Source organism: Heloderma suspectum, chromosome 2, assembly GCF_057233095.1.
Source record: "Heloderma suspectum isolate Gila_16-S chromosome 2, 16-S_ref, whole genome shotgun sequence".
Taxonomy (NCBI): Eukaryota; Metazoa; Chordata; class Lepidosauria; order Squamata; family Helodermatidae; genus Heloderma; species Heloderma suspectum.
Genome location: NC_139459.1, coordinates 75,536,142 through 75,560,502, shown reverse-complemented (window position 1 = coordinate 75,560,502; position 24,361 = coordinate 75,536,142). Strand labels below are relative to the sequence as shown.

At 41.3% G+C, this 24,361-nt stretch overlaps 1 protein-coding gene across 3 annotated transcripts in view; it reads left to right on the top strand.

Moving 5' to 3' along the window:
* SEMA6A (semaphorin 6A) overlaps window positions 1-24,361 on the top strand; it is a 196,816-nt gene that overhangs the window by 148,283 nt on the left and 24,172 nt on the right. Inside the window, exons 17-19 of one of the 3 annotated variants that reach the window (XM_084833923.1) lie at window positions 3,566-3,586; window positions 3,728-3,778; window positions 14,098-14,262. In XM_084833923.1, the coding sequence (XP_084690049.1) occupies window positions 3,566-3,586; window positions 3,728-3,778; window positions 14,098-14,262 (237 nt within the window). The remainder of the gene's footprint in view (window positions 1-3,565; window positions 3,587-3,727; window positions 3,779-14,097; window positions 14,263-24,361) is intronic. The other 2 variants (XM_084833924.1, XM_084833925.1) reach the window with 2 other exon arrangements.

Sequence of the window (24,361 nt, the reverse complement as noted above, 5' to 3'; positions counted from 1 at the left end):
TTATCCAGGAGAGATAGTCCAGAGTACAAGGGATGAGAAACAAAGTATTGGTTTCCAAAGTTCTCGTAATTTATGCAAGATGTTTGAGATAATTTACTGCTCCGTATCACCTGAGAAAATCTTAAACTCTGAATCAGTTTATTTAGAATATCAAGGGAGGTTAGGGTATGCATGTTTGAATGACTATTTTTCACTATGCATGTCCCAAAGTTATTTGTTCCCGAGAACATTAAAAAAGCCTTTTGAAATATAAAATTGAACTATTGCACATTTTTAAAAACAAAGAATCTCCATAACTGTAAATAATGTAAGGCTAATCATATAAATCCTACAAGGTCAACCACATGTTATACAGCAACATATGTAACGTTGCCCCAGCACCTTTTCCCCAAGCATAGTATGTTTGGGGAAAAGGAATTTAGGCAAGTGAAGAAGCAGTGTGGCCGGGGCGGGGGGGTGGCGGGGGGAGAAAGGTACTTAACACTTCCTCTGCTTGCCTTTTTCCCATTCCAAATTTCCCTCTGCAGGGATCAAAATGTGTGTTTGGCTTGCCCCTTTTTCTGATATCTTTAACCAGCCTTCTGCTCCTCAAGAAGCCACAAAAAGATCAGCAGCATTTTTGTTGAGTAAGAAGCAAATCAAGATAATGTAAAGCTATCAGATCAGAATCTACCCCTTGAGATGAAAAACACACACATGGCCAATTATTTAATGTTCAAAACTCATGAAATGCATTGAAGAAGTAACCTTCTTCTCTAACTCTTTAAGATCAGCCTATCTGAGTTAACCTCAGGAGAAACATTTAGTAGCTCATATGCCAGAAGTCTTTTAAATTACTGCCTCTGTGCCATGGCTTTACATGAAGCAGCCATATCCTAATTCCTTCAGCAGCGCTTAAGGATAATTCAAGGTGCATCTTCAGCTCATCTTAAATAACCTTATCCTCATAACTTTAATTGCTTTTAATTGGAGAGAGAGAGAGAGAGAGAGAGAAGGTGATGTATGATTTAACAAAGACAAAAATAAGATGGCTATACATTTTAAACACTTCTAGGCTGATCCTACATATTTGGAAGTAAATTCCACTGAGTTTGGGGAAACCTACGTAGGGATTTAAGCCTTTGACTCAAATCTTGAACATATTAATCTGAAAAAAATCCACTGATAACATTGAGTTCAGGGGTGCTAAACTGTAATCGTAAAGTAGTTAAACTTGCACCTTTATGAGTACATCTACTGAGGTCCATGGAATTACTTCAGAAGTGCCTTGAGTGTACCAGCCTAAAAAGGTCGAGGTCTACATTCTTGAGTTGCTGAGTACAAAATGCCATCATTCATTGGAGTTACATTAAATATACCTTCCTTGGTTTAATACATTCAACGAGAAAGATAGTACATTATAATGCATACTGTATGGATTACAATGCATACTGTATGGATTAAAGCCTAGTACACCAAGTTGAATGCCAAGCAGCCATCATATTTGTATAGACCTCTTCCCATTGACGGCAACGGATGAAATAAAACTGCAGAGACTTATAAGTTAATTAGCTTGTCCCACTATGTATAATACTAGCACTCATATTGTATATACCATCGTTTAAATATCTTCTAGCGTTTGTTTTCCACAAGGGACCTTATATTTCTTCCACATCAGCCTATTCGAAGATAAGCAATCTGGAACTCTTTTGACACTTTGGGAAAGGTTTATTCATGCTCCCTAAACAATGCAACGTGTGCTGAATATGTCACTGGGCCATCACTGTATATGATCCTGATCCTGTCTGCCTCTGCTCCATAGTTTACAGTGGAAACTGATAATTCCCTGGTATTCACAGTTGTTCACATTGGTATTAGAGACCATGACATCCTTCACTGCATTCCTCACTCTCATCGGCACATAAGGTTGAACAAATATTTCGCTCCAGACTAATTCTTCTTCATGCATTCCACCAAAACTGAATGTGGTCATTTGAAATGTAACTATTTAAATATGTAACTGCTGGAGATCTTGAAGATGAATCTCTTCCCAGAGCACTGCAAGGTCCCAGTTTGTTATGCTGACTCAAAGGAGTTAGTGCATGGTAGTTATTAGAATAAGTGAGATAGTTTATTTACAATATAAAAGGAATTTTAAAGTCATCAATCTTGTGCACTGGGTGAGATTAACCCTTATGCACAGAGCTGCTTATAAGACTTTATGCAGAAGCCAAACCCGTTTGTTTTGAAGTAGCCCACTACGCTTTACCAAGATACCTTCTACAAGACTGTCATCCATTTTATTACTAGTGTTGTCATTCCCCCTGTTCTTTTGATGATTCGCTCATATGGTTGTCTCATCCCTTGTTGCCTGAAGCTAAGCTTTGATCATGGAAAGAGAACTGCAGTATTCTAGGCATCAATGTTAATGACCAAGACCTCAGATTATAAATAAACTCTGTTTGAATGCCCAATCAGATTTATTTATTTTAGACGTTTTTATCTCACTCTTCAGGTCAAAACCTCTCAAAGAAGCTAGCGGTTTTAAAATCAAAGCTACAATATATGAAATAACTGGGTTAGTGCCAAAGAGAGTCTTGATTCAAAAAGAATAAGCTACACACTGTGGCTTGGATCCAAATGTTCCAGTATGCCAGCAGAAGGCACTACCAGTTGAAAGGGTGGGGGGTCACTGCTTTTTCCATTAACTGCAATCCTCACACCTCCTGAAATGCCACTCTAGAGGGCTGGAGGACCCTCCAGAATTTGGCATTGGGTGGAAGACCCTTCCCAGTCCATGTATGTGTGCTGGAGGACCCTCTCCCCTACATGCATGAGTACAGCTAACATCTGCTCAGACACATGATACTTCAGATTCAAGAACCCTGTATATATCTTGATTTGCAATATATATGCATATAGGTAGGTAGGTAGGTAGGTAGATAATTTATTAATTTATATCCCACCTTTCTTCCATGGTGGAACTCAAGACGGCTACATGTGGTTCCCAGGTGGTCTCCCCTCCAAGCACTGACTAGATGCAGACCGGCTTGGCAAGGTGGATCAAAAAAAAATCAGGCTTTTATTTAAGGCAAGATGCAACAATTATAAAACCATATGAGATAATGACCTGGTTCATACAACATGGCAGCCCACTGTGGCTTAATGTACACATGGGAGCTATTGCTTCATGCCAGGTGCCTACAGCCGCCCGGCTTGTGTTGGACGTTCCCAGGCTGCAGGGGTTGTTTGAGGGATAGACAACCCTCAAATAACCCCTGATGCCTGGGTTCGCACAACACAAAAAGCTACTGCAAGTTGGGCACCTATGAGTGCCATGAAAATTGGCATCTGCGGGCACACAGCACGATGTGACAGCCCCTGCAGGTAAATTAAGCTATGGTGGGCTGTTGGGTCGTGAAAACCTGCTCAAGCAGCACAGATAGGCTGATTCCAAGACTAGATAATGCCACAATATGAAAGAATAGTAGTAAGGATGTATATGAGGTTTTGTGGATAGAGAACATAGAAGGATATTAGAAATAATGTTTTCCCCTCCCCCTCCTCCCCTTTCTCTTTTTTTCAGATTCGTTCGTAGCACTGAATGGTAAGGAAGTTCCCTAGTCACATCATTTTAATAACTGTCTGTGCAGATCAATTTTGGAGGAATCATTTGTTTTACAATCTTGTTAAATATTTCCATGTTTTTTATTGTTTTAATATTGTGCCTAATTTATTTTTTTCATAGACATTTCAACTACTTCATCAGATTATGAAATGTCTTACACTACAGTGTATGGTCAGTTTTTTGATTTTTAAGAAATTATTCCTCAGATCCTTGTGTTGTTAGCTGGTAGTTTCAGTCCCAAAGTAGACGATGTCATTTTCATTTTGGGGCCTAGTTCACTAAACTGATGCAAGATTCCATTGTCTTCCTTATAGCAAAATTATTTCAATCTTTGTTTCCCCCAAGAGAAGTCTTTTATCAAACATAATGCAGGCTATTTGAATGTATTTGTCATATATTTGAAGTACAAAACTTTAGAAAAGGAGGCAGTAGGACAGGGACCACTTTATTCCTCAGACAAAAGTCTGGGAACTGGAAGTATATTTTGCTGTGCAAACCAACCACTTTTGAATGGTCAAGGTCCACGATAATGTTGATATCATCATGCATCAAGGACATCACAATTATGGAATTGTGGCATAACATTGCATACAGATATGTCAGTTTACACCTTATGTTGTTGTTCAGTCGTTCAGTCGTGTCCGACTCTTCGTGACCCCATGGACCATAGCATGCCAGGCCTTCCTGTCCTGCGCTCTCTCCCGGAGTGTGCTCAAGTTCATATTCATTGCATTGGTGATGCTATCTAGCCATCTCATCCTCTGTCGTCCCCTTCTCCTTTTGCCTTCAGTCTTTCCCAGCATCAGGGTCTTTTCCAGAGAGTTTTCTCTTCGCATTAGGTGGCCAAAATATTTGAGCTTCAGCTTCAGTATCTGTCCTTCCAATGAGCACTCAGGGTTGATTTTCTTTAGGATTGATTTTATACCTTATAGATAAAATCTAAATAAGAGGAATAGAAATGAATTATGAAATCTCTCTCCCCCGCTTACAATCCGTTTTCTTTTCCATATGAATGAAACTGTAGACCATCTTTAAAAAATATATATATCTTGATTCAAATTTGATGGGGCTTCATGGATGGAGGGGGGACAGATAAAATTGTTCACAGGTTGGATTCCCGGTGTGAGCTGCCAGTTGACCATCTCAAATCAAGCACATAAATCCTAAATACATTTACTTGGAAATTAGTCCTACTCAGTTCAGTGGAGCTCATGTTCAATTAACAGTGCAGTCCTATACATGTCTACTCAGAAATAAATTCCATTGAACTGGGTCTTACTTCCAGGTAAGTGAGTATAGGATTACAGCCTAAGGGATTTTTAAGATGGAGAAGAAACTTTGTTTTGACTATGTAGGAAATATTTAGGTTCCTGAAAACCCATTGTTGTGGATATGCCTCTCCATCTCAACTGCCTGTGCCCAAGGAAGACTGAAAGTTCCATATGGAACTGAAGTCCCCCACCCTTACTCTAGAAAAAAAATGGCAATTTCGTTTTCAATTCTGAGTCATTTTCTGACTTAAGACTCTGAATTTTCTAGTTCCCCTTAAAAGCAACTATACAGACTTGATTATTCTAGGAGAAAAGATTGGGGTCATGCTGTGAGATTGTTGCCAAGTAGATGTGGATAAATAAAATCTCCCAAAATTCTGACAAAATGGGGCATATGGATAGGTGGCTGAGAGTGGAACTAGATGTTATAGTGATCCCAGCCGTGCATTTGCTAAGATAACAATGCATGACTGGGGAACACTAGCAAAATAGGATTAATGGGTAGGATGAAGGAGTGCTTAATCCTTTCCCTACTCTCTGTTTCTCCCCTGCAAATGTTCCTCAGGTCATTCCTCACCCCTCAGCCATACTGAGAAATAGGGTGGCCATGTACCCTACTTTACAGAGCTGCCCTCAACTAGCCGGTGTCAGAGAACAGACCTCTCTTTGGAGGCATCCCCTGTTTGAGGGGCTGTTCAGTCTAAGTCCAGTTTAAAGATAAAGAACTATAAGAAGGGAGAGCAGGGAAGGCCTTGAAGTTGCCCATCCACAGTTAGCAGGCTGAGCAGACGCACAGGTCACCTGGGGCATTTCTACACCAGCCTAAAATCCTGTATTTAAAATGGGGCTTCCTGGTTCCTTTTTAAATGCAGGATCACAAGTGACTCCCTTTACACGCGCTGCCTTCCCCTCTCCCCTTTCCCCTCCTTCTCCCCATATCTGAGTCTTCCATTATCTTTCATTGATCTCACCCCTCTTCTTGCAACTTTAACTCTTTTCACGGAGGGAACTCAAGCGGCACACAACGGGGTAATTTGATAGCTCGTTATCTGCGATCTATTTAAAAGTGGAACAAAGGGCATTTAGTGCAGGAGGGTCATGGCAGGGTCACGGTGTCATGTAAAGAGCCCACAAACTTCCGTGAAGGATCAATCTCAATCGCAGGATGAAAGCCCGGTGTGAAGGAGCCCCTGGTCTCAGCCTTCTTCACTGAAGTGAAATGTATTGCATTTCCTGAATTTGCATCTCTACATATATATTAGCATATGAAAATGTTATGCAAATCTATAACTCTTTTGTCCTCTGTTATGGTCACGTGCAAGTGGTCACCCTATTTTGAAACTAGAAGTAGTGAGCTTGGCTAAAGAGGAAAAAGACTCAGGGGACATGCACAGGAGAACATGGGTCTGGCTGGTGAGACAAGAGGGAAGCCTTACAAGGGAAATATTGAATTTCCCTCTTAAAATCTAGTTCCAGTCTTACTGTACAGCTGGTGAAGGGAAGTCAAATAGAACGTAACCTTCAAAATCCACACAAATCTAAAAAAAATAAACTTTCACACATAAATAAGTCATTTTCAGTGCAATCCACGTATACTAGAAGTACGTTCCCTTGAGTTCATTGGCTTACTCTCTGATAAGTATGTATAGGATTGCAGCCTTTATTAGTAAAACAAACATTTTTTTCCAGAACTTGTTTTCCATCTGGGCTTGTAACATTTGCAAGTGACATTTGTTTGCAAGTATAGTAACAAAAACACAGGAAGACCAACGGGGAGATGTCTGACCTTTGCTTTGCATGGGGGACACTGTTTCATTTTAATATAGAACTTCTGCTCTGTAAATTATGAAAGAGAAGCTTTCCATATTATATCTCCAAACATGTAGCGAAATTGAAGCATTATCAGAACATTAGGTTTTGAAAAGGGGAGGGGGAGAAGATCATGTGCCCTTCATAGCTTTTACAGGCAGTATGGTTATCATTTCAGCAGTATTTCTTGGCTTTTTAACTCTTTGTCGTCAAGAATAAATGCAATAAACATGTTTGCCATTGTGTGAAAGTACTGCTAACAGGCCAGTATCCCACCCACTCATATTCCTGGGGAATAGCTATGTTGTCCACCAATCCTTAAAAAAAAAAAACTGGCCTCAGATGTGCTTGTGGTCTGGCAAATGTTCCTCTAGCTGATTTAAGGAATAGGATAGGCGTTGGTGAAGGCTGTTTTTCTTCATGACCAGTTTGACTAGCATCCCAGTCCTAAACAGGTTTAGTTGGATGGAAAACCTTGCCTAAGTTAAATGGAGCTCCATTAAAAAGACCACAGTTTCAGCAGTAATTGGGCAACATAGACAACATAATTTTCCATTGTGCACAGTCTGCACGTTTCCCCTCAAAGGTGTTCATCTGCTCCTGGGAAATCATATTATTGCACTCAAGGGGTAATATGTTGCATTTGGGAAGATGCAATGTTTCCTCCCAGATAACATGTCCATGGCTATTGTGATTGCTGTGTGCAGTGTGGTAGAGTGAGTTCCACAGCATCCAGTGGGTGGGATCCTTGCACCAGTGGCAGCATACCCTAAGTGGAGTTCCACTCAGAGCACTCCTGTTGGTGGGAAGGGAGGAGGCAAATTATCCTCCCCTATGCAGCCCCCATCACCACCACCACCACCACCCTTCTCTTCTGGAGGGGTCCACTCAACACTCTGAAGCAGATTTTCAGGGGATGTTGGGGGCTGCTGCAGGGAATAGCATAGAGGAAAATCACCTCCTCCCCCATTCTACGAGCAGAAATGCCCCACTGGATCAGAAGCCTTCCATGGATGGAATGAGCCTTTTTGTCCAGTGGTTCCAAGCCACTGGTGTTTTGTTTTGCTTTCTGTGGGTAGGAATTAGGGCTGTGCAGGAACCTCCCGATCCGACTTGGAAGCTGCTTTGCGGCTTCGGAAGTGGGCCCAATTTGGCTCGGGCTGATTCGGGGAGGGGGGCGACTTGGCCCCGAAGCGGGATTCGAATGCTGAACCCTGCTTCAGGCCCCCCAGAACAACCTCCCAGCTCCTTACCTTGCGGCCGCCTTCTCCTCCGTCACTGCCTCCTCCTCCGACGCTGCCACCATCACCTTCTCCGACGACGCCACCTCCATTGCTGCCTTCTCCACTGCCACCCTCACCTCCGCCTTCTCCACCTTCGTCACCTTCTCCTCGCTGCTGCCGTCTCCGTCACCACCGCTGCCAGGTCCTGAGGCCTGGACGCATGCCGACTCTTATTGCAGGGAGTTGCCATTTTTAAAATGGCAACCTCCTGGAAGTTCCTGGAAGGTGCCATTTTTAAAATGGTGACTTCCTGCGATAAGAGTCAGCACAACCAGGCCTTATGACCTGGCAGCAGTGATGACGGCGGAGGAGGAGAAGGCGGCGGAGTCGGTAGTGATGGTGGCGGAGGGGGAGGAGAAGGCAGCAGCAATGACGGCGGTGGAGGGAGAGGATGAGGAGAAGGCAGCAGTGGCGAAGGAGGCGGCGGAGGTGGAGGCGGCGGAGGCAGAGACTACAGTGGAGGAGGTGGGCAGCTCAGGTAAGGACCTGGAAGTGCCTGCGCGGCTGGGCCAGGGGTGCCGAAGCTCCGAAGCGCACCAAGCACTTCGTAGAGCCCCCCGCCCACTCCGGCTCACTTCGTGTCCCCTCCGCTTCACTTCGGGAGGGGCTCAAAGTGACCCGAAGCAGCCCACTTCGACTCAGGATTTGGGCCTCGGGCCGAAGCGGCGCACAGCCCTAGCAAGAATACAATCAATGAAGGGTAATACAAAGGTAACATACTCTTCCATCTTATCACATCTGCCTACACCTTTTTTTGCAAACTGTTTAAAGTATCCTTGAGACTTTATAGCACTCCTGCTCTAAAGAGCACTCCCTGCTATATAATATACAGGAGTGCTGGAAGCATACCCCAGGAACAGTGCTTTCTCCCCTCCCATGTTCGTAAGTTTTTGCTTCAGTTAGTTATTCATTTGGAAGCTGTTCCCTCCTTCCCCAATGCTGAACCACATCTGTGGTCAGGTTTTTTAAAAGGATCGGTGGACAGCATAGCTATTCCCCCAGGAATATCTGACTGGGCGGGACATTAGCAGTACTGTTAGCAGTACTATCACACAACAGCAAGAAGACAGATGCGGCACAACAGCCAAAAAGAAAATGCCTCAGTCAAGACCATACGTTTAGCTGCATATTTCTTGTCTGCCTTGTCCAATTTCAAATGTTAAAAATATAAAAGAAGAAATGTCCCATTCCTCTTTTCACATCACACCAGTATTACTGTAAAGTCAGCTCCTGATATGGTCGTAACCTTCTCTTATATTGATAACGAAGCTAAAACTCACAATATTGACAATTCTGTAGCAGACAGCCTTTCCTCCTCTTTACTGCTCAGAATGCTAAATAAAATTGCACTTATTTGTGATGCCTATTATGTTTCCATTTATTATATACACATTATTATTATTATTATTATTATTATTATTGCTCTCCGTTATAACCATGTAAAAGGAGTCATTTTTACATGTGAAGGAAATTGTGTCTGTTTCAACTAAAATTTAATTGTTCATTTGGTTTACTTACTGAACCAAATAAAATACATAATTAAGTGATGGAGGAAAATACCATAATATGTCCCTAAATGCCAAGGAAATAAGTGGTTTTCTCCCCTTAGATAGTTTTGCCTATTGTATTTACTTCATTGCTCATTCTTTGCTTTTTTCCTTGTTTATTCAGACTCTGTTTTTTTGGCATCTGCACACTGGCAGATAAACTCCTGTAATCATTTACAAAACAGGTGACAAAAATGAAAAGGCTGCACATCTGACCTTTGGTGTACAATGGTTTCCCATATGCAAAATAATCATGCCAACCATGCAAACACCTGTTCTGTCAGAAAGTCAAATACACATGCACAGGGACTGAAGGACAAAACAGTAAAATGTTACTCTTTTACATGCATCAGTTGTAGTGAACCAGGCCCTCATTTTGCCACCACTACATCCTGTCTCCCCCTGTAGTGTTGATTTAACTTTCCGAATTCATAACAGAAGGCTTAACAGCATAATATGGAGAGTATCTCTCAGAACAAACTATGTATTGATAACATTTTCAAGCTCCTTGTCATTCCATGCTCTAGCTTCATCCAGTTTCTTCTTCATATATTGTTGTTATAACTATGGAGTTTTATAAATCATATTGCCATAAATATGATTTCATATGATGCAGACTTCTAAATCAGACTCAGTTCAACAACTTGACAATCTTGCATTTTAGATTGAAGTTGAAAAAGGCAATGTTTGAAAAATAATACTACAATGAAGCAAACATTTCAAAATATACTAAATTTTAATTGTTTGGGGAGAATCCAGTTTAATTCCTTTTGAGGAATTAAACTGAAGGCATCTTCAGAGCTTGATTATATAATATTGTGTGTGCCTGATTTGCATTTTCAATTATCTAGGCATTCCACATAATAAACAATACCAAGGATTCCTTACTATAATGGACATAATTCATTTATTGGCAAGTAATTCCATTGATGTGGGAATTATGGGTTGTATCCAATGGTAGTCCTGTTTAGAGTAGACCCACTGAAATAAATGGGACTCAAGTTAGACTAACATTGGATATAACTCTATATTGCATTGTGCAAATTCCTTTAATATACTTGCATCCTAAAGGATGGTGTGGAGGGAAAATAGCTCAATAGCTGGGCAAATGTTTTGCATATATGACACCAGTTAAAAGAACTCATGTTGCAGTCCCAGGAATGGCCTTGTGTGAGATCCTGGAAAGTTGTCTGTCTTGTCAGCACTGAGCTCAGTGGACCCTTACTCTTACTTAGCATTAGACAATTCCTTAAAGCTGTATAAGAATGCGTATAGACAATGACTGGAACACTGCTCTGTGCTAAACCAATATTCCAAGGTATTGCCAAAAGAAGTTGATTGTTGGTGCAGTTCCCTGTCAAGAGTGGTCAGTTAGCATTTGCAAGACTAGATCTGGATTGGAAAAAATTAGTACAATCCAGTTTCATTGTGTGCTCTCTCCTCTCTCTCTCTCTCTCTCTCTCTCTCTCTCATTCTGAGATAGAGAAGAGTTTATCTTGATTACATATAGAAAATCATTTCTCAATGTGCAGTAGACTAACACATTAGTAATGGAGTGAATAGGCTGATTTTTTCACATTTGTGTGAAACACTTCCTTGCCCTACAACCATCTGGTACTCATTAATTTCTTTACAAAGCTATAGCTTTCCATTATCAATGAGTTCTCCACATAGTTGAAGCATATGGTTCAAGAACACTTACTGAAGTGAATGTGTCCCCTGGGCAAATATTTTCCCTAGATTACCGTGTTAAGAAAAGGTTTTCCTTAACCATATGTACAGTTTAACCATAAAATGCCCCCTTGAACACAGCTAAATTGAAAGTATCTGTACTGGGATGTGGATGCAAAATACATATCATATCGAGGTATAAAATATGACTGCTATTCGGCAATGGCTTCATCCACTTCTAATGCCCTTAGATACGACTAATTGCTTTCTTGGGGTGAGAACTGCATCCCTTGTAAAGATGAACAAGATTTTGTGATGTACCAAAGCAAACAAATGGTTCATGCAGGGACTGGGGGATACCTACCAATATGGCTAGTCACTGACTTTAAAATATAAATAAAATAGAGTTTGAGGGCTGCTCCTCAGGGATGGCCATGAAGTTGGCAGGCATACAATTCTTAGGATTTTTTGCAGCAGCAGCAGCAGTCCCAATTCCAGATGCCACTGGTTTTCACTTACTTTTTTGTATAGCAACCCTTTTGCCAAGGCAGACAGTGTTTTTCTATGCAAGGCAACAAGTGTATCAGAATCTGTCGAAAGACTGAAACAGAGATCTCCAGCAATTTGTTTCCTGCTTTGTAGGCATCTTTAGACATCATAGTATTTTCTCAAATGCCAAGCAAATAAACTGGGCTTTTTTTTTCCCCGGCTCGTACCCACTCCCAATTTAAGGAATTATAATTTTTAAAGAATTATTTTGAAAACCTCAAATGGCAGCTCCTAAGTTTCATTATTAATGGGAACTGGTGGAATTGCACTCCCTGTCATGAGAGATAAAGAATAATACAGTGCCCTTGTCAGTGTAATGCTCCAGCCTGGGGTACATTCCTATAAATTAATCATGTTAATGATTAGCTGTTGCATCCGATGGCTCCAGCCACAGAAAAACACTATGAATCTGACCTGCTTTCCTGAAAACTAGTTACATACATGAGGAGGTAATATATCAGGGCTGGAAAGTCTTAAGCAACACTTGAACCCTTCATATGGCTGAGGTGAATGTCTTCCACCTCTGTTATTCTACATTCAAGTAATCCATATCTGCACCCATCCTCCAAATCCTGATGGCTCGGCTCTCCTCTCAGTTTTTGCCCCTTTCTTCCCGCACAGTACTTAACCAGCCCACCAGACTTTCCTGAATGCATGATGCTCTTTAATGTACTGTCACTTCCTGATCATCCCAAGCACTCCTTAAGAGACAGGCTCTATAACTCCATGATATGGGATATGGGGTCTACCTCTTCTGTACAAGGGATATGGGGTCTATCACTTCTGTACAAGGGCAAATTGTGGATGAACTAACAGTTTCACAGCCTAGGTATGCTGCTGGACCCATGTGTGCTCCTGGAATTCCAGCATTCATGCCCAGCATCGCCTTTTATCAGTTACTTGACCATATAATTTCCATGCTTTAGTCTTTTCTGGCAAATAAGGATCTTGCTGGGGGAGCGGGTTATATACCATTGTTGCCTCTTAAAGTGGTTGCTTCAGTGTGTTCTACATAGGAGGCCACCCTTGAATACTTCTGCAAATGGGTGCAGCATGTAGTCATTTGTCTTCAAACAAAAGTGGCTAAGAGGGGTACTTAATCCCAATATTCCAGAAGTTGTACTAGCTTCTTGCTGTCTTCTGGGCACAATTGTTTGTTTGCTTGTTTGTTTGTTTATTACAAAAGCCTAAACAAATCAACCCCATTACCCTGGATCCACTGAATCATCCCATATTTTCTGATAAATTTTGGAGTGGTACTATTCCATGTTTCATTTGTTTCTCAAGTGGGACTGTTTGAGACCAAGAAAAAGGCCCTTTCAGTCCTTTCCTTAGACTCTGAAGGAGCTGCTAGCAGTCACGCGTAAGCAATACTGGGTTAGATGGCCAAATAGTCTAACTTCCTATAATAGCAGTTTCCTATGTTCCTGTGATCAGTTGCAACTGTAGAACTCACTTCCTAGAAAGGGCCACATAAGCCCATCTCTTGTTGCTTTCAAGAGGCAGCTGAAACCATTTTGATTAAAATCAGTGTTTCAAGTGTAATGTTTTATTGTTGCCATCTGTAACAACCTCAGAGGAATGGTTTGTAAAAGTGACATTGGGTTGTATTGAACGTTAATCATATTTAGAGTAAACCCATTGAAATGAATGGGACTTAAGTTAGATTAACACTGGATACAACCCATTCTTTCTACCAAATCAGACACATAGAGGTCCACCGTATCAGCCCGGTTGTCTTTGTCATTGTTGTCTTTTGCTTCTTTTTCTCTGCTCATTTTTGACATTTCAGAGTACTCAACCATCTTGACCAGTGCTTTGCTTCTCATAAAAACAATCAGGGAGTTGGATCCAGATTTAAGCTAGACCAACTACACTGGTCGAAGTGGACTTCCCTTCCCCCTCCTTCCCAAAGGAGCCCATCCAGCCCCCTGAAAATGCTAGTCAGAGAGATAAGAGACTCTGCTGAATGGGGTGAGCTGTGCTGTGGGGAGATCCCCCCAAATCAGGTGGTGATAGTTTCCATGAGCAGACCCCTTCCTCTCACAAATAGTCCCTTGCTCTTGTGGAAGGCAGATCCTGGATTCATCCAAGGAGCTACACACACACACACCACAATAACTACAGGAAGCAATTTTCAGCTAAAAATTGCCCATTCATAATCCTGTCACTCTCTCAGGTGCTGTGTCTCATCTTGCTGTAAACTTGTGTATAAATCCTTGCCTTTTAAGAACATACATTCCTTCATTGATCTTGAATGTTTAAATCATATACTTCCTTCAGGACATACCTTTGGAACTGTTGCTTGTTACCATACTGTTTCTTCTCACATTCCCTAACTGTATTTATGATGCAAACAGGGCACTCCAGTTCCCTGCTTCCCAGCACCACTACTTCAGACTCTCCAGCCCAACAGGGCTACGATGCTAGGGAGCGCATGCTAGATTGGAAGGATCCAGTTGGCTCATCCGAGAACACAAATCCATATGTGGCTGTCTCATCCCATAATCACCAAGACAAGAAGGGTAAGGCCTTGGAAATCATTCTTCCTGTGGTGGCAAGGGAGGGGGAGTGACTGCAGTGTAACTGCTTCCAGCTGGAGCATGGTAACATGTGATCATATTTTTTCCGTATAATTAAAAGCTTATCACCCCAAAAGATCAAACAAACAAAAGGCAGAAGCAAAATAACAAATTTTAAAATTTTGTTATAGCTGTTCAGTGAGTAAGAAAACCATGCAGAACAAATGCGAGCATCTAAACGTTGAGCATGCTTGAGAACAAGATTGGAGAGTTTAAGTTAGATCACATGATGAGGATGAGGATGATGATAGAAGATGAGCCTCAGCTTTACATTATGAACCTCAGCTTTACATTAGATCACATGATGATGAGGATGATGATAGAAGATGAGCCTCAGCTTTACATATTCACCATTTTCCACTTCCAGAGGAGTGCATGGAAGTTCTTTTGATGTTTAATTCATTTCAGCTGCAAGCTCAGCCACTTGGTAGTGTTATGGAAAGGCGACCGAAATTAAGTGCATGGTCCACCAGGAAGCACAAGCCCAACTGAAATTAGTAACAGCATGAGCTGCTCCCATTCATTTCAATAGAGATTGCACATGAGGCCTTCCTGGCAGATTGCGCTTGAAGAAATTAAGCAAAGGAGCTCGTGAATGGCTGTGGCAAAGTGGCTGCTGCCATTTTGGTGGAGCTTTTTCTTCTTTATCATCAAAAAGCAAGTCATATTTTCAACACTTTTTTTGGTCACTTAAATGTTGCTTTAAAAACAACAACATCATTATTGCAACTTTACAGCTATGGCAAGTAGCAAGTTCCTAAATTCTTCTCCGTTGAAAGGCCCACCCACCACCTGTCATATCCATATGCACAGACTACCTCAGGCAGCTAGTTGTAAGGCAGCGGCATTTATTTGTGATTAATTAATACTTAATTTTTAGAGCAAGAGGGATAAGTCATGATTCCAGTTTGTAGCCTTCTTAAATGGAAAGGGCACATCCCCAAAACTAGAGAGAATGGATGTTTTCTGTGATATACATCCATTTCTGCTAGCTGCAGCTTTACTCTTATTTGAGGAAATATTGGCTATTTTTAGAAGGAGTTTGTTGCAATCATAAATGCTCAAAATTTGAAAGTAATTTCATCCAGCTCCTCTAATGGTTCTCAGCAGGGAGCTTCAGCTTAATCTGTTCTATCTGTACTTTGCTACAAAGTGCCCTTAATTTCAGTGAGAGTTCCATACCTTACTTTGGTTGAAATGGCTTGAGTGTGCAACTTTAATGAATTAAACAACGACATTCTTTCATCAGCTGAACTGCGGGGAAAATATCTCTCTTAAAGTAGGCTTTAGGTTACAATCCATCATAGTTGTCATTGTCATCATCATCGTATTGTGTCATCGTATTTTTTCCTAATTATACTCAGAACAGCTCACATATACAATGTATATGTATACAAAATGCAGATAGAATCATAAATATATCCAACACAACTCATATGATATCCACATTATCATATCATAAACACACCTCAGTTAAATATTCCCTAAATATATGAAAATGCATTTTTATTTATTTTACAAGATTTAGAGCACATTCTTATGTGTGTTTAGTCCTACAACTCTCAGAATTCCCCAGCCATTATGGTTAGCTGTGGAATTCTGGGAGTTGTAGGACTTTTGTATGTCAAACATGCATAGGATTGCACTCTTATATACTGCTCCCTATCCAATAAAATTCCCAAGTGATGAACAATAAAAAGGAAGGAAAAAGAAGGCAGGGAGTTCCATACAGAAGGAACCAGGTTTGAGAAACAACTGTCGTAACTAGGGCTGTGCATGGGATTTGGCTGAAGCCTGAGCCAAATCAGGCCCCTTTAGGCCATTTCTGGTGCTTCCTGAGGCAAAACGGGCTTCCCTTCAAAGCGACCAGAACCAACCCTTGACCCACACAAGGCTTTGTTCATGATTCACCATCAGAATGGCAGTCAGTTACCTGGTTCGCATGATCACCGAGGGTTAAACCAGCCACCCATGGCCACTTGTTGGGTAATTTGCCATGCCGCCCAGGATGACACAACAAGCACCCCGTACACACTGAGGATTAAACAAATCACAGTGGCTTGTGTAACCCTCAGTGATCGTGCGAACCAGCCTAGTGTGTCTCCAAAAATAGCGTCCATTGCTTTCATTCTCTCAACACTGATGGGGGGAGGGGGTTGAGTGACTGACAGGTCCACTTTTTAATCAGGGCACATTTTCTCAGGGGCTCTCCAATCACTGTACTTTACCAGAGAGCAAGGATGGGACAGTCAATTGGCCATTATTCCAACTCAACTAGGCTTCACTATGAAAAAAGCCTTAAACTAATTTTCAATCATCATAGCTCCCTAGCCCCTGCAACTAACCTTTTGAAACTCTGAAGGTTTCTTTCCTAGAGACGCCTCTATGATGTATGCCATTTTCATAAAAGTTGCCCAGAGGGAAGGGCTAATGAATCAATCCCCGCCCTCTCCCAAATTGGAAGACTCCCCTTCCACGTAAACTGCTGCACCTATCCTTCTGAAATTTTGCAGCTTTCTTTCCTTGAGACATCTCCGGGCTACAATTTCATACAAAGTGCCCCAAAAACACAGGAGAAGGGAAGGGGAAGCAAATCACTCCCCCACAAACAAACATGAAATCTCTCCTTCCACATAAACCACTTGCAGCTGCCTTCTGAAACTTTGCAGCTTTATTATTTATGGACACTTCTAGGCTGTCTGTCATTTTCAGAAGAATGGTCCACAAGGAACATAGGAGGATAAGCGCATTCCTTTTTTGGATACCCTCAAAATGTCAAGGCTGCTCTTGCACAAAGATAAACTTGTTCATCTAAAACTTGACAGGTTCAATCCCCTCAGAAGGGGCAACTATCCCTGCAAATTTCATCGAGCTCTGCCAAGAAATACAGATGTTATCAGCAGTTCTCTTTAAAATGATAATCATAATAAAAGGCACGTAGCACAAAAACTACGGCATCTATTTTTCGGAAATTTGTCAGCCAAAATCCCCTCCTAAGGGGCTACTATACCTGCATGTGTCGTCCACTTCTAACAAACAGGGGGAAAAGTTATAGCCACTTTTTGATTTCCTGTGATAGTCAATTGGAGACATGAAGCCTTGGATTTCCAAATCTTGACTCGGGTATCCAAATTGAAGCGGGTGGCCTCCAGATCAGTAAGAGCAGAACTGGGCCATTTTCTGAACTGGTGAATCAGGTCTGAGTTAAAAGTTGTGGTCACTGCATACCTCTTACCACAACAATATCCACATTTCGCTCGCAAAACCTTCAATAACCAGTCCAAATCAGTGATGGCTTGTTTCTTAGTATAGGTGCCACTGAGCTTCCATTATTTTCAGTAAGACTTGTATGGGAACTCTGTTCAAGCCCTGTGGTAAAGAATGGGGTTGCACAGCACCACTGCTCAAAGGATAGCTTCATAGTAGGGAAGGGTAACTTTGGTCCAAATTACCCACTGGTTTAAATTCGGTTTGCAAGTTTTACTTGGTTTAGATAGTTGAGTAATCAATAAAGCTTTTTTGGTTGATGCTAATTTCAAATAGTGAGGAAAATATAATTGGTTAATGGAGAGCTAGTTTGTTTCTCCTTCAGGCTCTTGTAGCTGTTACTAAATGACTTTGTTATTGTTAATGGGGAATGAAGAAATAACAATTAAAGGTGGCCTTTCTTTCTAGTAGTGAATGGTAACTATGGTTTACTGAACTATAAGTTATCACAAAGTCCTTTCAATATCTCAAGAAGCACATGTAGAGAATTTATGTATTTATTTATTTAAAATATTTATATGCTGCTCTCCAGCAAATCTTGCAGGGTGGTTTTCCTAAACGAGATAACAAATTTAAAATATAGTAAATAATAACATGTTCAACCACAGCAACATTAAAATACATCAAAAAGTCTAGGAGAATGACCTTCCTTACGTGGCACTGAAAGGATAACAATTTTAGTGTTAGGCAAGCTTTCCTGGGCAGAGAATTCCACACACAAGGTTCCACCGCTAAAAAGGCCTCTGGTCACCACCTGCCTTACCTCAGACAGTGGGAGGAGAGCCTCTGTATACCTCTGTATACAGGCAAGTTGGTGTGGGAGCAGGTGTTCCTTCAGGTACCTAGGTCCTATGCTATATGGAGCTTTAAAGGTAAGCATTAGCACTTTTCTGGTCCATTGGAAACGGACCAGTAGCCAGTGAAGTTCTTTCAGTACTGGCAAGGTATGTTCCCACCATCCGGTCCCAATCAACACCCTGGGGGGTGTATTTTGAACTAACTGCTATTTCCAAACAGTCTTCAAAGGCAGCCCCATGTACAGTGCATTATAGCAGTTGATACTAGATATTACCAGAGCATGGATAACTGTGGCCAGGCTTTCTCTGTCCAGGAGAGGCTGCAGCTGGACAGTGGCCTAAGCTCATGAAAGGCACTCCTTGCCTCCACTGTCAAAGGCAGATCTCAAAGTGATACAGATATTAGCTATATGCACATTTCATTGTTTGGTTAAAAGGCAGGTAATTAATCGGTTAACAATTCTTCAGAAAGTTGATATAGCTCTAGACCTTTCAGAGTTGGTAGAGACTACTTGTTCTTTATGGTTTTTAGACTTCACTACTACACTGCACAGTTCTTTTCAAACCGTATTACATTCTCCTTCCAAATTTCAAAAGCCTCCAGTGAAATTACTCGTAAGAGTAAAGCTGATGGGTCTTGATTATTTTCACTTGAATTCTCCTGATGAGGAGGTTACCAGAGAGACTTTATTAGCACTTGACTTGGTTATTTAAATATCATGGATTCTTTGGGGCCTAATTAGACTTATTACCAAAGCTGGAAGCAGTCTGTACATGTTAAAGTGAAGAAACAATGGTAGCAGAGGTGACCGCATGGTTGTTTACCATTATCACGTATCTGTGTGCTGTCTCTCCTTCCCTTGCCCACTCCAAGCCCAGGTGGCATCAAAAGAATATCTGCTGATATTGTAAATTATTACCATTCCAGGGCAAAGGAAAGAGTTGTTATGCAAACATTTTTAAAGAGTGTTATGCTTAATCTTCCTTGTGCTCACTTTGGTTGTGGATTTATTTTCTTTCACCAAAATATTTTTTCTGCCTTATATTTTTGTTTTGCAAAGTGCTTTGTTGGTGTTATTTTGTGGTTCTGTTATTCCTGTGGAAGGTGCTTTCCTTTCCTTTTTTCCCCCCTATCCAAAATTGACTTGCCTCTAATTGTACTAATTCTTCAGCCACTTGCTGCCTTGTTTTCAATGCCACTGATGCCTTGATGATGTCACATCCATATGTTCAGCTTTTAATTCAGTGGGAACATCTTAGGGGAATATCCTGAGAAGAGATGCAAGAAATGGGGGAGGGGGTAATTAAATGGGTTGACTCATGGGAATGTGACATTTGTGCACACCGCAGCTTTAGTAGCTAAATATACTCCGGAACTGCTGTTTGGAGAACCTCACAATTCTTGCCAAGATGAAAAAGTGGAGTGCAGTGCATAGCGCAAAGCTGTGTATTGCCTTCCTTATGGCTGTTGCATTTGGCTATTGAAAAATACCTTCCATTGATAAGAGAGGTATGGGGGAAGAGGAAAAAATTTCCCCAACAGCCAACAATTCTACTCCAGTTTTGCTTGGCAAAATTCTGCAACTTTTTCTATTGCTCGCCTTTCCGGAGTATGTTTTTGTTTTGCTTTTGTTTCTTGCTGTGTTTGCAGTGTTAATTTAATTCTGTGTGTTCCTCACCTTTATGAAAGCCAGTATTTCTCACCTTGCAATCTAACCCTCCCATCTGCTGCCATTGTACATAGTCTCTCCCCTGCCCAATCCCATGATAGAAAACCCTTTCTGTGGAATGTTCCAAGGCTCTATCCTCTTTACTATAAAGTAGTATTACAGTGCTGTGTTTAGATCTCCTACTAACCAAAAGAATATAAAGGAAGAAAGTGGAGTAATTTTCTCTAGCAATAACATGGCCTTGCCCCTTCATTACGCTCCTGCCTCTTCTTCTCTGCCTCTTTTCTTCTTTAGAAATTCCTGATATATCTCAAGTCTTAGATTCATCAGTCAAAGACTCCACCAACTGCTCTGTTTTCACTCTTAGTCCTTAGATGTCTAGGACCTCTCAAGCTGGCCCTTTTTAGTCTAAGTGGTGAAAATTAAATACAGATGTGGCTCCAACTTCGTTGATTTTGCTAAAGTTGTAATATTGCTCCAGTCGTTCTAAACTGGGGTCAAATAGTTTGTTCCATTTAAGCGTGTAAGCTCATGAGTTATTTTGAGCTGACTGTCTGTTGTTTTTCTTTGCTCTCTGAAACCAGTTAAGGAAAAAAATATCATTGGTAAAAGTGATCCTGACACCCTTGCTTCTCTTAAAACATGATGTTAATTTTCAGCTACCATTCATTAAGGGGGAAAAAACAGAAAAAGGATGCTTCAGAATGAGCGATACAGTCTGAATCAGTTCCCACATTCACTGCTGCCCCCTCATTTCCATACATCACTGTTCAGGCACGTTACTTACTCTTTTGCACAGTGCAACACTGGAGCCTCAAACTTGCACAAGATTATGAGACTCCACTTGCATGAAGTTGAAAAGGTTCATTAAAGAAAAGGAGTCATTGGTCTTGGGTAAGTTCACAGCTGAGCAGCGATTTATGGAAGTGAGCCAGCAGCCCAGTGTGGGAACTGACTTTCTGTTTAGGGTCACTATCATACTGTGAGCTGTGCTGAAGGTCCTGGAGGGCTGGGAAGTAGTTATAAATATACAAATAACCGTGAATAAATATTATACAGCCTGCATCAGGTTTAGAAAGCTACAAATTATACTTCTTTGACTAAGTTTTTCCATTTGTTTTAATAATATTGACAAAGCAGGCATCAAAGGCAAGTTTAAAACCACATTTCTTTCAACAAGTATAAACAGTTGTGCTGTTTATTATAAAGAGCTGTCTCATTGGTATCTCCAAAAAAAGCGGGGGGGGGGGATGTTATGACTTACCATCCGGCCTTTTTTTGTAAGCGCCCACGAAGGGCTGATTCAGATGTTACACTGCACACATGGAACATATCAGAAATGCTTCTTTTTAGTGGCACTCCAAGCAGGAGGCCTAATATTTGTAATCAGCTTGTTGTGTGGATTGCCCCAAGCATTTGGAAAATGTCCACGCCAGCATTAGCAGCCACCAGTAATCTGAAACATTTCATTAGAAACCCACTGCATACAGAAGCATCTTCCATGACCTCCACCATGCATCTATGTAATGTTTGAATCAGCCCTAAGCTCCATAGGTAAGTAAAGGTAAGGGATACCTGTAATATGGCATGCAGTGGCTCAGTTGCTCAGGATATTTATCATTTAATCAACATCAACAGAGTGTTAGATGGCAGTCAGAAGATGGTAAGTTCACAGCAGAACTAGACCGTGGCCAGTAGCCACTGGCTTCTACCCTTGGCTCAGAATAAATATTTGGGGGGTTGTGACTTGTGTCTGCCTTAACAAGACTTTTTTTCTGTATGTGTAGTTAGAAGGTGCAAAACATAAGTGTAGAAAATAAGTCTAACCTTAAGCTTCAGAGGCCAACTTCACTTTAGAACTTTGCCCTCCAAATGCAGGGCACGTCTGCTGTGAAGACTGTAGTAAAGAACAAGGTGTGTGGGGGACACAGGGCCATGAATGCTGGCCACACACCCAGTATTATGCCAGCCCCTCTACTCCCAAGCAAAGAACTGAAAGGAGATTCTAAGTGTGTTCAGCTGAATGCAGTTGGGTTCCCAGTCTCAGAGACATGTCTAAGTGCATTCACCCAAATGAGCTTAGAATCTCCTTCATGCTCAGTGCATGAAGGTTGGGAGTGGAGGGAGCAGGGCTGGCACACATGGGGACATTGGCGAAGGGGGGTCCTGATTAATTTCAGTTTAATCAGGAATACAGTTTGGGGGCTGGGGTTGTTGTTGTTTTTGTACAAAACCTAAGGACCCACCAAGACTTTCTAGAGGTCAGATTGGAGGGAGACCTTAGTACGGCAGTGGGAGGAGGAAGAATGTACCATTTTCGTTGGTCCATTCTGGTTTATCCTAAGTTGCCAGCTCCCTGTGTCTGTTGCTAGCTCACCTTCACCCTAGCTAGAGTGCATTCTAAGCCAGGGGTGGACAGAAGGTAGATGTCCAGATGTTTTGGACTTCAGCTCGTATAAACCCCTGCGGCATGGCCAATGCTCAGGAATGCAGGGAGTTGAAGTCCAAAACACCTGGAGGTCTACCTTCTGCCCACCTCTACTCTAAATCAAGCTGCACAGAAAGAGTAGTAGTGTGGAGAGAGCTAAATGAGCTGGGAGAGGAATGAAGCAGAGACTAAGGAGTAAGAAGAGGCAGCAACCAGGTCTTCCAAACTCTTCTCCCCATGGATAGAGAGAAAATGTAATTCTTGCCCTTTTCAGCAACGCATGTGCCATTCATGAAGCCTAATTATTTTCTGTGCATTTGGATTTTTGCACCCTTGACTTTTATATTAATAGATTCAAGGACAATGGAAGAAAGTCTGTATAACATCTGTTAAAGTAAGCTCGCTATATTAATTCCTTCACTTCGGAAAATCACTGCATGTTTCTGCCAAACTGATCTTGGAAGTATCTTGTCCAAGGTCAGCTGAATACCCTGTGGCCCACCTAGGCTATGAGGAGCTGATAAAGGACCAAATGATGTTGAAAAGTTGTGTCGGTCCAAGTAGCAACTGCATAATCAATTCCATCTTTGGGGGCCAGGAAGGAGATCTGTTCCTCAGACGCATATGGCTGGAGTCACTCTCATTTTAGTAAACCATTTTGACAACCAACATCAAAAGCAAACCGTTGAATATGCGACATAAAAGAAAATGGCAGATTATCTCCTTTGCTGTGCAGCTTTTACAGCAGTGTATTTCTCACGCTTGGGGTGCTGGGGTTTCCAAATAGCATAACAGGCAGAATTAGCCCTGTCTGTCTCCATTTCCGCTGTTTTTCCAACATCTGGCAGAGGTCTGTGACCAGAAGTACAAAATGTTGTAATTATAATCCAAGTAATATTTCATATGTACAGGAATCTTGGTTGAGTTGCATGAGCAACCTCAATATTTGAATACCTTTAAACTCCTGTATCCTCATTTAGATCAAGATATAAATACTTTCCCCATTTGAATCAAAGTAGACGTTTGTTTAAATTATTCTGACCTGTATAAAGCTCTATCAATTTTTTTTCAAGTTATTCTTTGATGAATGACAGTCAAATTATTGTAAACATCCTTGTTTATAAAGCACATGTTATTCATGCATGTCACAAAGGGTTTATTTTTAATTGGAAATTTAAACAGAGGCAGAAAGATAGATGTGAAATGAAGAGTTTATAGGAGATAATAGGAAAGGGATTAATGTGAGATAATGGCAAACGGATGTCAAATGAGATTAAAGCAGAGTTCTTCCAGAGTATCCATACCATGGCTGTGGATAAGGTTTTATTAAGAGACAGAAAGAAACTGCACTAATTTGGAGCTAGTTTCACAATACATTAATGCATGCATGACCATAACATTTTTTTCAAGAGAAATATGCCTTTGTAATATATCAAAACAATATCAGCACCTAGGTGCAGAGACACAGCAAGGTAAAACAGGCATACTTCTCAAACTTACAGACCAGTTTCATGTATCCTTCACTCTCTCCTGCTGTGGCCCTGAAGAGAATACCCACATTCACCCCTGGTGCCTGCTACTAGCCCAGGTAGGAAAGATAAAGTTGGGGATTTTCATGACTAATCCCTGGTGGTATGGAGATTACTGACAAAAAATACATACCCCCACTTCTGCTGTTAATTTTTGTTTAAAAATGATGTGGCTGCTAAGTATGTCTGATTTTATTTTAAGTCTAGTTTGATTTTAAGTTTGATTTTGGTTTAAATTCCATTGATTTCAGCTAAATTTATTTTCATACAGTCTAAGGCATTTATGGTGGGGTGTTGAAAGCCAGCACATTCCACTCTGATTCTCTTCACCAACTCCACTAAGAGAAGAGA